Here is a 16,470-nt window from a genome sequence, read left to right as displayed (position 1 = left end):
CTGTCTCATCTTGCTTCTCCTCAATAACATTATTGTACAAACACAAATCTTGCCTTTCATTTTCCTTCAAGTGGAAGTGAAAGGCCGCGCTGCACCCTCAGTTACACTTGTGCTCCTCTTGTCACCGTTACCATTACCATTATTGTTACTATTATTATTATTATTATTATTATTATTATTATTATTATTATGCTCTTCTTACTACAAATAGTTTCTTTGTTATTATTATTATTATTATTATTATTATTATTATTATTATTATTATTATGGGCAACATAATCATTGCTTTTATTTTCATTAATGTCATTATAATTATTATCTTTATTAATACTATCATTATTTTTTCTTCTTCTTCTTATTATTATCATTATTATCATTATTATTATTATTATTATTATTATTATTATTATTATTATTATTATTATTATTATTATTATTATTATTATTATTGTTTTTCTTATTGTTGTTGTCATTATTATTAATATGGTCGGTATTGTTTTCATTATTATCATCAATATATTATTATTAATATTAGTAGTATGATTAATGTAATAATTTTTCATTTTCATTATAGTTATTATAATATATAATCATTATTAGTATTATCGTTGTTTTCTTATCATCATAATAATAATAATTATTATTATTATCATTTTATTTTTTTGTCTTGCCGTTGTTGTTGTTGTTGTTGTTCTTGTTGTTGTTGTTGTTGTTGTTGTTGTCATTATTAATATAGTCATTATTCTCATTATCATCAACATTATTATTATTATTATTATTATTATTATTATTATTATTGTTATTATTATTATTGTTATTATTGTTATTATTATTGTTGTTGTTGTTGTTGTTGTTGTTGTTGTTGTTGTTGTTGTTGTTTCTGCTGCTGCTGCTATTATTATTATTATTATTATTATTATTATTATTATTATTATTATTATTACTATGATCATCATTATTATTATCTTTATTATTACTAATATCGTCATTCTTCTTCATCTTCTTCTTCTTCTTCTTCTTCTTCTTCTTCTTTTTATTATTATTATTATTATTATTATTATTATTATTATTATTATTATTATTATTTTTATTATTATTATTATTATTATTATTATTATTATAATGATAATTATTGTTTTTATTTTCATTATTACCATTATGATTATCATTATTATTAGTATCATCATTGATTTCTTATCATAATAATAATAATAATAATAATAATAATAATAATAATAATAATAATAATTATTATTATTATTATTATTATTATTATTATTATTATTATTATTATTATTATTATTATTATTATTGTTGTTGTTGTTGTTGTTGTAGTTGTTGTTGTCATTATTATTTTTATGATCATTATTGTTTTCATTATTATCATCAATATATTATTATTATTATTATTATTATTATTATTATTATTATTATTATTATTATTATTTTTATTTTTATTTTTATTCTTATTATTATGTTATTATTTTTATCAGTGTGATTAACATAAGCATTTTTTGAAATTTTCATTATTGTCATTCTAAATATCATCATTACTAGTATAATCATTGTTTTCGTATTATTATTATTATTATTATTATTATTATTATTATTATTATTATTATTATTATTATTATTATTATTATTATACTTTTGTTGTTGTTGTTATGAATATGGTCGTTGTTGTTATTATTATTATTATTATTATTATTATTATTATTATGCTTAACATAATCATTATTTTTATTTGTATTATTTCCATTATAATTATTATCATTATTAGTAATGTCATTGTTTTTCTTATATATATATATATATATATATATATATATATATATATATATATATATATATATATATATATATATTATTACTATCTTTATTATTATTATTATTATTATTTTTATAATTAACATTGTTTTACTTTCATTATTGTCTTTATATTTATTATCACTTTTATTATAATCATTAATTTCTTTATTTTCATCAATATATAAAAAAATACAAAAAAATAAATAAATAAATACAAAAATGGCACACCAAATAAATGTATGTTTGTAAGTTTGGTTTAGTCAGCGTCAATCTGCGCCGTTCTCTTTGAAGGCTGCGTTGATGGAAGGGGTGACTGCACCAATGTCACTGCTCGACGCTCTGCGCTCAAAACTTGTCAGGCTTGACTTTCCTTGTTGACGCAATACACGGAGGGGATGTGCCGCAACACTGCAGCTAAAGCAGGGAGGATGTAGGCACTTGCACAGCCATACCAGTGACAAATGTAATGGCTGCACCGCTTGTTTGGGTGGAACAAAAGCAGGGGGATGTGGGCACTTGCACAGCCATACCAGTGACATGTAACCCAGTGGGCAAATGTCACGTAATTCACGTGGAATACACGTGGATCCTGCACGTGGATTACTCATGGATATTTGATGGAAAATGCAAAATCGAATTCACGTGAAAATGAACACGTGGAATACACGTGTACAAATTCACGTGTAATACACGGTAATATCTGGTGGAATAATCCATGTGTTTATTTATCCGTGAATTATCTGAGCTTTTGTAGTTGCTTCCAACAAGTTTGAAGGCTGCATTATCGTGCTCTGGTAATCTGCATGTCATCAGTGCATCCAGTCTCTCAGTATATGTTTCTGTATCATTTACGTAAGCTATAGTCGAATAGGCTATTATAAACAGAAACATATCCTTTACGAGACCGCACATTGTTGACAGGCAGGCTGGTAGAGCACGATAATGCAGCCTTCACACTTGTTGAATGCAACCATAGTACTGTGCAATTTCAGAATACAAGGTAGGCATGTAAAAAATACAAGTAATACAGAAAGTGTGTATATATATATTCTTCAGTCTTACACTTTTTCATAAATTTAATAATCTTCATCCTTGTAAAAATATCAAAACCAAAATAATTTCCATATTTTATGAAAAAAAAAAAAAGTTAGTGCTTGCATTTTTATATATAAAGGCTTTCAAGATATCTGACTTGAATGAAGAATAACTGCAATATATAAATGGATGATCCCAGTAATACAAAAAATTAAAACTTTGTTTAGCCACAATCCATCCATAGCCTGACACCTGCTCCTATGCATTACCTCCCCATGCCATGGTCCAGAACAGCAGAAACCACCCTTGAACTGTGAGGGTGACCATCCGCCATCCCGGGCCACGACTCAATAAATGGGTTCCCATGGCACTTGTGCCTAGCATTATCCCTGGGCATGTGCCACAAGTGGGACTATAAAAGGTAGAGAAGAATGGGCAGATCCCCAGCCTAGTGTCACCCTAAACAGTAGAGGTATATAGAACAAGAGAAAGACAGAAATGGCTATGGGAAGTAAAGGACACCAACCCTCACTCTGACAAAGAGTCAGCCCACCACTCGGAAAAGTAAGAGAACGTAAAAGAAAATGGACAGAAAGCAAAGGGAAATGAGAAGGGAAAATATGTCAAGCGGTAAAAAGACCTGCTATGGGCTAGTAAAAGAGATCCCCACCCAGGGCCAGAATCAGTCGCCTCTTACGGCACACAGCCGACATGGAGAGGGCTACATTCTAGTATCTATGTAGCCCCAGGGGGAATATATGCAAAGAATACCAGGCCTGCCACAAGTACACAATATGCTTAAAACAATACAGACCACAGTTGTCAATGAAATTAAGCATTTTGTGAATTGATACTTGTGTAGCTCCATACTTTTTCATTTACGTAAAAATACATGGGAACCTAAGTGGTAGGCAAAAGCAAAATTATAAATTAAAATGTTATATCTATTACTAAATTACAAAATAAATAACTGTTAATAATACTAGTTTGCTTTTATAATCTGAGATCATTAATATCATCTCACATAAATATCATGAGGTAATATCCCAATCGGTTCAAATTTTACAGCAGTAAGTCTCTCTCCACATCTTAAAACCATTCTTAAGCTTGAATCCCATAACGACAAGTTGAAAGAACCAGGACCAGGTTAGCGTGGTGGCGGGAACAGCTTGTCTGAGGTTCGGTTCTCGGCGGTCCTGGTTCTTTCATTCTTAAGCTTCTCTAACATCCCCCCTTATACTGTTTACACATCAATAAATTTTGTCATTCTGATAGAAAAAGAGCTTCTTTAAGAGAGAGAGAGAGAGAGGGGGGAGGAAGGGAAATGTACACATAGTTACAATATATAAGGTCATCTGTGTACAATCAGTCATGAGATAAATTTACCAGCATTTTTTTAGTAACATACAAAATGAAAATACTTTATCTAGTCATACCCACTGCCACCAGAAGTCGAACCCGGGTCTCTTGAGTGAGAGCCAGGCAGCAAGACCCCTACACCACAGTGGTGTAGTGGTCTTGCTGTCTGGCTCTCACTCAAGAGACCCGGGTTAGACTCCTGTTGGCAGTGGGTATGACTAGATTTTTCACTGCGCTATTGCAGTTCATCTTGGTATGAAAATACTTTACTTCACCAAGGTCATGCATGAGACAAAGATTGGTTTGTTTTAACATTCTTGCAGATCTTAACTGATTGTAAGTACCATTTTACATCAGCTAATTTTAATTTTTCAATTTTGGAGCATTACGCAATTTTGCTGCAACTATCATTTGTATTTCTGTCACATTTGAATCAGAGAACTTTTTAAGCACGTCACCTTGGTCATGGCTTCTTCTTCGGTGAGGTGTGTCATGGTGTCTCCTGTCATGGTGGTCAAGATTGTCACCTCGATCATGGTTTCTTTTTTGGTAAGGCGTGTCATGATGTCTCCTGTCATGCTGGCCACTGCCATCACTGTTGTCAGATGACTTGGATGTCTTGCTGGATACCGAATCTTTTGTTGCACTGCACTCCATCATCCCATGGGTTCTGGTGGACCGCATATCCAAAGACACCTTAGGAGGAGGTGTTGGAAGTACAACCTGTGAAGGAGCAGAAGCTACCTTATCTTGAGAGGTTGTGACCTGTGGCTTCTGTGAGGCTGGCTTCATGTGGACAGCTTCTGTGGAAAAATCATTACATATTACAAAGACACGAAAAAAAAAAAAAAAAACTGTGAAAGGGCTTGGTGTTGGGGGCTGTCAAAGACAAATAAAAGGAGTCAGTGAATAGTCCGGGGAAACCCTTCACCTGTAAATGTTTACAGTCAGACACTTTGTAGACAAAAATGAGATTGAAGAAATTTGCTAACCAAACCACTTTGTGTTTTCCCAGCTATCCCCCACCTCTCAGTTCTCTCAGTTTGTCAATCTAATTATTAATGAACAATAGTATTGCTGTTGTATTCACTGCTATGATTTTCTTCTTTCATAAATTGTTTTCAAATATGACCAGGTATGCCTACCATGTAAGTTTTCACTGCTGACAAAGTCATCAGGCAGATTTTTCTTACAACGTTTTCTCCTTTTTCTCATGAGTAGACCTTCATCAGGATCACTGTTGCTCTCAGAACTCTCCACCGTAGATGTCAGATGGTAGGTATCGCATTCTTGAAAACTATCTGAGGGGGGAAAAAAATAAATAAAAAAAAAAATAAAATATATATATATATATATATATATATATATATATATATATATATATATATATATATATATATATATATATATATATATATATATATATATATATATATATATATATATATATATAGCGTTGATGAAGTTTCTTGAAATACTTGGGTTATGAACAAGACATACTCAGTACCATAACTTTATTTTGCACTAAGTTTCACCACTCAGACTGCTGGCATCTTCAGTCTAATAGAATAAAATACATATTAAATTTACAATTACACCAAAATACTTAAAATATTATAATATAAGATTCCACACCAATACCTCTTATATTAGCCTGAAGATGCCATCAAGTCTGAGTGGCGTAACGTAGCGCAAAATAAAGTTACGGTACTGAGTACATCTTGTTCATAACCCATATATATATATATATATATATATATATATATATATATATATATATATATATATATATATATATATATATATATATATATATATATATATATATATATTGCATACCTCGACCACTGCCCATCTCAGGCGCCAAACATTTCATTACCAGCCCTAAATTTTTGTGACATTTATCTCAATCAGGTACAGCTAAAAGGCAACAAAAATGAGCATTTCTGAGGCGAATAAACATGAAAGTGAACGTCATCCAATAACAGCAAGATAATAGTAAAACACCAACCAGAAGTGATCTTCACTTTTTTCAACATAAACTTTCTCCATGATGCAGGGTCTGGTTCTTGCTGATTATGAAGGGCATTCTCAGCATTAACTCCTTGTGGCCAAAACAAGGTTTGGTTCTCTTCTAATACCCAGCTGGATGGCACCACACCCTCTTCTTCTTTCTTACCCTCCAACCAAACTGCTCGTTTCCACATTCTAAATATAAAATATAATTAATCAATGGGCTATGTTCATGCTTTGCATATTTTGTTTCATTAATAACATCAGCAGTAAGATATTCAAGTACGAATAATACAATATTTAAAAGCTAGGCATGTTGGCAGTTTTACCTCTTCAGATAGGTATATGACAAGAATAAAAACCTAATTTCTATATTTTAAATGTAGTATAGAAACAATTACCCATGTCTCAACCTGACAAAATCCTCTTCATAACCCGAAGAGCAGCACTCCGGGCTGTACTGGCACACAAGGCACAAGGGAGACGAAGAGGAGAGTGAAGATGCAGATGAACAGTTTTGAGATAAAGAACAATGGCCATAAGAGAGATACATAACAAATACAACTTGTGTATGAAGACTAAAATCCTGCAGATCTGAAATGTTTTGCTTAACTTCTCTTTAGTAAACACATATCAGTCATGAGAATACACCATGTACAACTGCCCACCTAACTGGAAATGTCATGTACAACTGGTACTAAAACAACACCATCTTTGTATGGCAATTTTATCACCTTTCTATGCAGCTGCTCTAAGTGAATTACTTTCTTTTTTAAATTACTCTTATTTTTCATAAACACAATGTTAATGAGTTTAGAATTGCATGGTTCAGTAAAAAAATTTTCAGTTTGGCTTTGACAAAGAACATCACATTCATAGTAGACATCATTTTTTAGTTTCCTAAGGAACACAAAATCTTCATTTTTTAACATGAAACAATTATTTTTGTATTTTGTAGATATATATATTCTGTGATTAGCTTCTGTCACTTTTGATTCATTAAACATTTTCTTTTCTGCAAGTCTTTTGAAAACTTGAGAAACTGGATTGTTTGATGACCTCACTAACTGCTTTATTTTGTGAAGTTCATTCTCGTATGGGAAAGCACAAATGTCATTAAGGGAACACTGGTAATTCTCTACATCATCTACCAAGTGAAGAAGATTATGAACATTATATACAATAAAACTTTGACCATATATATATCTCGACACTGTTGTACAAAACACTTAAGTAATTCTCTTGCATATGGTAAGTAAGAATTTCGTATTTCATCATTGGAATTCAATAAAACTGATAAGGACACAGTAAGCAAAAGACTGTTTTTGTATATAATAGGAACAACATCTTTCAGGACAACAATACTTGTGTATAATATATACTGTCTAAATTCGGTGGCCTTCCAGCGATCAATTACGGCTAGTGATCGTGGCTGTCTAGCAAATTCACTTGGTAGTTTGTTGGAAAGACTCTCTAAAGAAGAAGAAATTAAACTTATTTGAAGCTGAGAAAGTTTGCATTTCTTAGAACCTCTTATGAGGAAAAGTAGCATTCTTCTGGTAACACCAAGGCAAATCATATGCATGTAATCCAGTGGAAACCCTTTCACGCAAGATATTCCATACTGAATCAAAGGACTTTTTCCTAACTGATGAGAATCCCTGTACTGTTCCTGATTGAATTTCTCATCAGATCTTTCATTACAGGGTTGTGCAGAGTCTAATACAAGAACATGTGATTGCCAGGTTCCTTTAATTTCACATCTCTCACATGAGTAATACCCATTGTGCCCTTTTATGCATTTGATAAATGAGCATGCAGGTGCATCACAAATAAATGCAACTATTCTTACTGCCAGTCTTTTCCCTTCAAAAACTAAACCATTTTCAGAAAGTTGCTTATATTCTTGAAGAAAATCTTCCAAAAAACTGTCAGTAGAATCTGGTTTAGTCTTTCCACAATACAGAGCAACTAATGCTGGCTTAAAGCAGCTGAACTTTATCAGTATAGGCCAGAACTGTTCATTGCTTGATTTATGTAAAGGAATACCATCTATGTTTACACTGAGTTTAACCGAATCATTTTCTTTTACAAATGCTGGATGAGTCTTCAATATATTTTGCAAACATGAACCAATCCCAAAATAATAATAGTGTCCTCCACATTTTTCTAATACCTCTACATACCTTGGAGTTTCCATCAAAGTGCGTGAATCTTTAGGTAGATTATGCCCATTATTCCTCAACAGCTCCAATAATTCATTTGCTGCCTGGCGTGTAATGTTATTTTTTGATGCCCATAAAGCTAATCCTTCTTCAAGTGCCAAATCAGATATATGGTGGTGACTCTCATCATCTGTGCTTAATTCTTCTGGTGCAGTTACTATCAAGGGGGATAAGGATGTACTTTCACAACTGTCCTGGTCAGAAAAGCTTAAAGATGGGTCAGAGTTATTATGGTAAAGTTTGGGAATTTTGGTGTTTTGATGAACCCAGTCAGCTTCCTCTTCACTACTACTAACCAACAGTTCCTTGAGTTCACGTTGTATCTGCCTGTATCTTTTATGGTAAGACATAATTAATTGAGAAGAGACTGTGATCAAAAGTCAGGGAAAAATAGGAGAGTTAGAGTAGTGGTTTAGTACTCTGAAAGATAACAAATGAAATATATTAGTTTAGAGTACACAAAAACAAATTAAAGTAGTTCTGCAGTTTACACAAAACACAGAGTAGCTTAAAGATTACATACTACAACACAAACGAGCTCAATGATTACACACAACACAAAGTAGCAAAAATTTGCCTTCTGAAGAGAGTTTCAGTATGACAGTGATATAGGTGATCAGTCAGACTTTAAAGGTCCGTAAAGTAAATTTGAAGCAGTACATCATGCATAGATAGAACATTCAATAAGACATTATATATACATACTCACTTTAAGTTGTCTCAACAGAGGGAAAGAATTAATGGATGGAGTAGCTACCACCAGTTACAAGTTGAGGTTGATCCAGCCCATACAGTAGCAGGATACGCTCTTCCTGAAATTAATTGTTACTAATGGTCTGTCTGTGCAAATTTCACATCACATCCTAGTAAAATTAATTTCCTAAGTTTGAAAACATTCTATCTGACCTCTTCAAAACTAGTTACTATTCAGTAACTGATAATTTACAGACAAAAGTGGTTTTACCACTACACACATGAAAACTACTGCAGCTATATTAACAGGCTTAGTATGCATATGGGGAAGTAGAAATAATACCAGTGATGTTTCTGGCAGAAATGCCATAAAGAAATTGCAAACACTGCATTTTTAGCATAATGCATCCCAGTTAAAGAAAAATACATAGCTATATACATTTTCGTTGTCACTAAATTCATAACAGTATATCATGTTAGTAGTACTATAAGGTGTATTTCTGTATTTTATTATTAATAACGCATCATAAATCACTAATAACCACACAAGTGAGAAGTGAAGGGATCAAAACCCTCATGGTAATTGTGGGTCTTGCCAAATTTGCCCTATGTGGCTTCCTCCACCCTAAAACTCCGCCTTCCCGCCACGTCTTAAAGTTTGTTGGTGCTGGGAAAACGAGGAAAAAAACAAACCAGTAATAACGCCGAGAAAGGACTCTACACTTTTACCCATAATGACTACTTGAACAAGGAAGGGGGTGGCAAACCCTTCCTTCCATTTTGGCAGGTAATTTCTGGAAAGGTTAGGTTAGGTTAGCTTAGGAAATCTTGGGTTTGGTTAGTGAACAATAATTAAGGCAATCATCTAAACTTTGTATATACTTGGCCTAAAATATTTTGCAGAATTATTATAGCAGAGGTCAGATTAGGATTTTCGGGTTGAAACTACTTTCTTTTTATAGATTTCGATGTGCTATTTATAAATTGGCAATTTTTTGGTTCGTAAAAAAAATACTTGCCCCTCACCACCACCCCAATACTTCGAATCAGGTTAGGTTAGTGGGTTAGGTTTGGTTTGGTTTGGTTAGGTTATTTTAGGTTAGGTTAGGTGGGGAAATGAAAAAAAAATTGGTTATTTTAGATTGTTTTAGATTAGGATTCATTAGTTTTAGTGGTAATATTTTACTTTAGCTACACCAAAAGATTACCTTACCTACGGCCTTGTTTGCCTTACTGGAGTCTTACATTATGGTTAAGGTTTCTATAAGTGTCCCCGCCGGGTCTCTATCCCCATTACAAGGTAAGATATTGCATTAATTGAATTAATATTTATCTTACTTTACGGGGTTCTCGAGTGTAGAGGTGTTAGACCTGTTTAATAAATGGGTGTCTTAATGACAAAAGATCTTCGGCCATGTATTCAAATATAAATAAGCGTTGTTCATTACCCCAAAACCGTGGCAAGACGGCCAGGTAGGCGAGTGATATGTGGCGTTAGGTTATGTGCACCCGACTATCCCTTGATGTTTGTAAATACTTTGGGTGTATAGCACACTTTCCAGCCATTTCTTCAGTTTATAGTCCTCTGTTCTTTTAAAAAATTTCCGGGCTGGCGTGCTAGCCATTGTGGGGTTCCCTCGGGAGCCCAACCAGGTAAGAACCACTCCACTCAGGCCCCACCCCACTCCACTCCACCCCGGTAGGGTCATCTCTGGATAAGAGGTGACGAGCACACCTATCACTAACGTAGGGCAGACAGGCGTCTTCTCGCACAGCCGCTGCAACTCACATAGCCCCTAGAGCAGATGAAGAAACACTCTAGGACTAGATTCACTGCCGCCTAAAAATTCTTGTCCAACACTCTCTCCAATCACGCTCTCCCTTTCCTTGTACACTCCACTGACATCCTACACTTTGCCCACAGGTAATCCTCACACTTGAATACATCACTACATACCTGCTATTTGCTAGCACAGCCACGAAAGGCTCCAAAACAGCCTGAGACTTCCTGAACTGTCCCTGTCTTTCCCACAGTTTTCGCGCCAACGGCCGAGGCTGGCAGCCTGCACGTACAAGGCAGACCATCCGAGCAGCGCGTTGCGCAAACTCCCTCGCCCTATTATTTTAGCTTACTATGGTGATAATTCCTTAATATATTCCAACAATGCTACCCTGAAATCTATTTCATAATACATAATATGATTACTTTGTGGTTTGCCAGCATTTACGGACAACAATAGAGAAAAATTCAAATTCAAATTAAAATAATTTATTGATGTAAAGAAAATAAATACATCAGAGAGAGAGAGAGAGAGAGAGAGAGAGAGAGAGAGAGAGAGAGAGAGAGAGAGAGAGAGAGAGAGAGAGAGAGAGAGAGAGAGAGAGAGAGAGAGAGAGAGAGATGAATACTCAATTTAATCTCCGTGTTTCAGTGACTGCATGGTGCATTGCCTGGCGGCCGGGTAGACTATTTGATTTAGCGGGCAGCTCAAAATTTTGTAGCCTATATATATGTATGAAGGTTGCGAATATATGGATTATCATTAGTAGGCTACAGATGAAATATAACAACTAAAATTAATCAAGGTGGATGTATAATGTTCTGGACTGACCTTATTTTTACTATTTTATTTTAAATTTAATGTTAACAAAAGCATATAATTAACGCCCAGAATGCCATTTTTAGTAATGTATTATCACGTGAATTCAAGTACCAGATTTATGCGTGTATAAAATTACTAAAGAAATCACGTGATTTCTTTTTCCAGTTATTCACGTGAATCTGGTAACCAGTTATCCATGTGGAAAAGACGTGGAAATTTAGTGAATACTTGCGTACTCAAGATTTCACCAGAAATCCATGAATAATCCACATCGAATTCACGTGCCGTGCCCATTGGGAATGGCTGCACCGCTTGTTTGGGTGGTTCATGAATAACAACATAATGAAGTTAAATAAACGCAAATTTTTGTGAAAGGAGGAGCAAAGGGATTTACGTTGTAGCATTGTTTGAGTGACCACTATGTGTATTAAGTACAGAAGTGACTTATACTAGAAGCACCGCAGGATAGCAAAGCTGCGTTAAAAAGACACTTAGTGTTGACAAACTTGTCTTGCAGGAAAGATAAGGAACGGTGCAAACGAAAGCAGGAGCTAGACTAGAGGAATAATGGCAGAGGTGACGCAGCAAGATGGTGAGGAAGACAGCAGAGGAGAATATGACTGGGGCAGGAGGTGGTTAGTTAAAGCAAGCACAGGGCCAGTGTAGTGAAGGCCTCTGCTCTCACCAGCACTGTCAGCTAAGGCCACAGAGGTCACTGGTCGGGTTTTTTAGTGTTTCTCCTGTCAGTAATGTAAAAAAAAAAAAAAAAATGTTAATCTGTCACTAGAAGCGTCAAAACCTCCTTAGTAGCCCGTCTCACTTGAAGCAGAGCCTTGTGGCTGTAGTGGTGGTGCGGTGCAGAAAGGCTGCACAACACTAGCTTGCGTAGAGGCGAGAGGCGATGGAACGCTTCATTGTGGAATGGTGTAGATGTGAGCGACACAGAGGCACACTTTTAGAGAGGCAATTCTGGGAGCCACAGGTGAACCAGCGTGGTGGTGGCAGACCACACCAGACAAGGGAGGAGGTGCTTACACACAGAGGCACGCTGGCAGTGCTGCCAGTGTGTCGTGGCAAGGAAGAAAGGGAAGGGACCCTAAAAGAGATGGAAAAGTCCCTTGTGCACGCCTGGGAAGTACGCCTGAGGGAGTTTAGGTGTTAAATTAGAGGAGACATGTCGACTCTGTGCTCTCTAGCGGCTGACCTGCGGAAGACGTCACGAGAACAACAAGATCAAGATTAAGAACATCGTCATTGTTGCCTTGTTTACCTTTGTCACAGTGGTCCTCCTCCTGCTGTCCGTGTGTCTGTGTGTGTGTGTCTTTTGAAGGCACCTCTCAGGCCGCTGCTGTCTCTGCCTGGTGAGTGGGGGCTCTCTCTCTCTCTCTCTCTCTCTCTCTCTCTCTCTCTCTCTCTCTCTCTCTCTCTCCTTCCTTGGGCTCTTTTCCCGTATCTCCTCCTCCTCCTCCCCCTCCTCTTCTTGTTTGTTTGGTCAGTCTTTCCTTGCCATCCAACTCTCTCTCTTGTATCCTCCCCACAGTAGCAGAATAGGAGAGCATCTAGCTCTCGTTCCCACAGTCAACAACAGCCCACCCTTGAGAGGAGTTGGACGTATGGTCAGGAGGCAGACACATGGAAGAGACTGGGTGGCAGGGAAGTGAAATGTGTGGGACTGAATGAATGGAAGAATGAGATAGAAAGAAAGAAGACCTTGGAATGGTACAAGGAGAAAGAGGCCCCGAGGTATGAAAGGTGGTATGATGGAAGCCTGGGCGGTGATCTTCTCTTCCGAGCGAGGGCACAGTGTATGGATGTGAATGCAAGGAGTTACAGGTGGTCTGAGTCCCGCAGCAAAGTGTGCCAGATGTGTGACATGGGAGAGGATGAGACGGTGGAACATGTGGTGCTGGAGTGTGTGAAGTATGCCAGAGACAGGAATGAGATGATGCAAGTGATACTGACTGAGTTAGGGCATGATAGGAATGAAAGAGTGGAGAAGACAGGAAAGGAATGGATGGTGTTGTTGCTGGGACTGTGTAGAGAGGCGAATGAAAGGATGATTGAGGCGGTGAAAGAGTTTCTGGAGAGAATGTGGCGTGCCAGGTATATGAACAATTAGGATAGAGGATGCTGTTCGTTTCTCTTTTTTTCCCCTTTCTACAGGAGTTGCCGATCCAAAGGCCTGGCTCAGGAGTAATCCTGTGCCACCTGTACCATCAAGATCAAGATCGAGAGAGAGAGAAAAAGAGAGGCCATGTTTGAGCTAGTTCACTTATCTGTGGTTCCTCTCCCCCTCTCTCTCTCTAATTAGAGCGAAAATGGCGGCGGAGGAGCTCAAGGATGAAGCCAACGACTATTTGAAAAGTAAGAGAGAGAGAGAGAGAGAGTGTGTGTGTGTGTGTGTGTGTGTGTGTGTGTGTGTGTGTGTGTGTGTGTGTGAAGTTCTAGCTCGCTCTGGCTGCCTGATCACACACACACACGCACGCACACATTTACTACTTGAGCAGTGTTGCACGGCGCCTCTAAGTGTTTCATTAAACCGCTGAAAAAAAAAAAAAAATTTCAATCCATGTATTTGTGTATTTAAATGCGCTTGAATGTTGCAGTCTGTTAGTGTGTGATTCTTGTTATCGTTATTGGCCACTAGTGAAGAGGTGGGGTCCCTGGCTTTCGTGGACCCGTCTGGCGTTGCTCCTTGTGCCCCTAACCTAACCTTGCCCTCCCCGGTAACACTGCAAGGAAGATACACCACTGGCAACACTGACAGACGACCCAGCCAACCAGGGACCCCACACGTACACTAGTGGCTGTTATTGATGTGTGTGCGTGTGTGTGTGGGCAATAAGTCAGCTGTTAGCACGTCTTTAAAACAACGCGGTTTTATTATAGTTTAAGCCATTACACACTACGTGGTAATAACCTACCTCATTTTGTTCTCACTTTTCACATCATTTCTAATGATTACACTACTTGTCGGAAATTAATAATAACGCCGTGGGCCGTGGGTAGAGATTGGGGACATTAGCTTAAACTATAAATTTAACATTTTTTTTCACTATTTATTATCTATTGATTCATTTATTGCAATTTTTTTGTTCTTGTTTTGTTGCAGTAATTTACCAGAAAGACTTGGTGCACTTGTTGAAGGTGTTACTGGTTGACAAGCACACCATTACATAATTCACTTAAAACACTGACTTCTTTCTGTAGCTGTTAGGTTAGGTTAGGTTTGGTTAAGTTAGGTTTGGTTAGATTAGGTTAAGTTCTGTTTGGTTAGGTTAGGTTAAGTTAAGTTAGGTTAGGTTCTGTTAGGTTTGGTTAGGTTAGGTTAAGTTCTGTTAGGTTTGGTTAGGTTAGGTTAAGTTCTGTTAGGTTTGGTTAGGTTAGGTTAGGTGCACAACGAGCAATGATGCTGTTAGGTTCAGGGTACAAAAAACATTTACTAGTTATAGTTAGGTTAGGTTAGGTATACAACAAACAACCAAACTCTGGTAGGTACAGGGTACGAGAAAGATTTAGGAGTTATAGTTAGCTCTGAACTCCGTCTAAGGAAACAATGCATAGAGGCCAGAAGCAGGGCAAATAGGGTACTAGGATTAATTTTTAGGAGTGTTAAAAGTAGAAGGCCGGAAGTAATATTAAAGTTATACTTAGCGCTGGTCAGACCTCATCTAGACTACGCTGTGCAGTTCTGGTCCCCACATTACAGGAAAGATATAGGTTTATTAGAATCAGTACAGAGGAGAATGACTAAAAGGATACAGGGGACGAGGAGTGTTCCTTACGAGGCGAGGTTGAAGCTGTTAAATTTATGTCGTTTAGAGACGCAGAAGTTAAGAGGGGACATGATGGAAGTCTTTAAGTGGTATAGGGGCTACAACAAGGGGGCAAACTCAATCTTAGACCAGCAGCCAGGACAGAACAAGAGGTAACGGGCACAAGGTTGAAAATTTAGGTTTAGGAAAGAGATGGGGAGGAATTGGTTCTCAAATAGTGTGGCAGATGAGTGGAACGGACTCAGCAATCAGGCTGTTAGTGGCAAGTCTTAGGGAGCTCTGAGAGATTAGACTGGGTGGTGATTGGAGAGGACAGCTGGAGATTGGCAGGCCTATTTCACACAGGGACTGCCACGTGTAGGCCTACTGGCTTGTTGCACCTCACCTTAATAGTCTTGTTATACTTGTGAATTGAAAGTATTGGATTTCTTTAATATATTACTAATGCAAGTATTAAAAACGTGGGGGCTTTGATGTTTACGATATAAGGAGATAAGCATGTTTTGTGGTGTGTTGTGTGGTTAAATGCTGTTTGTTAAACTCAACCTTCCTTTCAGTTGTAGCTATTAAATGTTTTGCTTGTGTTAAGTTTGGTTTGGTTAGGTTAGGTTAGGTGTGTGTGTGTGTGTGTGTGTGTGTGTGTGTGTGTGTGTGTGTGTGTGTGTGTGTGTGTGTGTGTTATTTCTAAGCTTTTATTGGTACAAATATTTCAAGCTGTGTTTTGTTTGTTGTAATAAACACACTCCATGTCTTTTTGTGACGCCCAGCCCTTCAGGAAGTAAACAGTTCATGCAGGGAAGCCACAGAACGCCTCACTTCTCATCTCTCTAAAATTTGTGATTGGTGCAGAGCAAACTTGGTATTGTTCAGTGGCTCAAAAAGTCAATTCCACCACCTATCAGCTGGATACAACCTTCCAGACAACTCTCCCCTCTTCTTCAAGTGACACTCAACTGT

At 36.7% G+C, this 16,470-nt stretch overlaps 1 protein-coding gene and 1 long non-coding RNA gene across 8 annotated transcripts; one reads left to right on the top strand and one right to left on the bottom strand.

The window, feature by feature from the left end:
• Positions 1-2,109: 2,109 nt before the first annotated feature.
• LOC135098505 (uncharacterized) lies at positions 2,110-4,500 on the top strand. Its single transcript, XR_010267090.1, has 3 exons — positions 2,110-2,540; positions 2,585-4,273; positions 4,483-4,500. It is a non-coding gene; the product is annotated as an uncharacterized LOC135098505 (long non-coding RNA).
• Positions 2,835-13,026, bottom strand: LOC135098502 (uncharacterized). Of its 7 annotated transcripts, none has more exons than XR_010267089.1 (6): positions 13,008-13,026; positions 9,151-9,253; positions 6,618-8,861; positions 6,215-6,411; positions 5,349-5,504; positions 2,835-5,006 (listed from the first exon to the last, which is right to left on the bottom strand). XR_010267089.1 is itself a non-coding variant. In XM_064000914.1 (6 exons), the coding sequence occupies exons 3-6, from the start codon at positions 6,767-6,769 to the stop codon at positions 4,567-4,569; spliced, it is 942 nt and encodes a 313-aa protein (XP_063856984.1). In that variant the 5' UTR covers positions 6,770-8,861; positions 9,151-9,253; positions 11,092-11,243; the 3' UTR covers positions 2,835-4,566. The 7 variants fall into 7 exon arrangements, 4 of the variants coding, with proteins under 4 accessions (XP_063856984.1, XP_063856983.1, XP_063856986.1 ...); XR_010267087.1 differs by lacking the exon at positions 13,008-13,026 and adding an exon at positions 12,558-12,710; XR_010267088.1 differs by lacking the exon at positions 13,008-13,026 and adding an exon at positions 10,583-11,076.
• Between the last annotated feature and the right edge of the window lie 3,444 nt (positions 13,027-16,470).

This window comes from Scylla paramamosain, unplaced genomic scaffold (assembly GCF_035594125.1).
Source record: "Scylla paramamosain isolate STU-SP2022 unplaced genomic scaffold, ASM3559412v1 Contig67, whole genome shotgun sequence".
Lineage (NCBI taxonomy): Eukaryota > Metazoa > Arthropoda > Malacostraca > Decapoda > Portunidae > Scylla > Scylla paramamosain.
This window is presented reverse-complemented; position numbering and strand designations above follow the sequence as displayed.

Bases quoted from the DNA above. Each gene is read 5' to 3' on its own strand.
- LOC135098502 (XM_064000913.1), bottom strand. From the start codon at position 6,769: ATGTATCTCTCTTATGGCCATTGTTCTTTATCTCAAAACTGTTCATCT. The intron at 6,412-6,617 runs GTAATTGTTTCT...TTTTATATTTAG, and splicing joins TTTGTCAGGTTGAGACATGG to AATGTGGAAACGAGCAGTTT. The intron at 5,505-6,214 runs GTTGGTGTTTTA...TTCCCCCCTCAG, and splicing joins AAAAGTGAAGATCACTTCTG to ATAGTTTTCAAGAATGCGAT.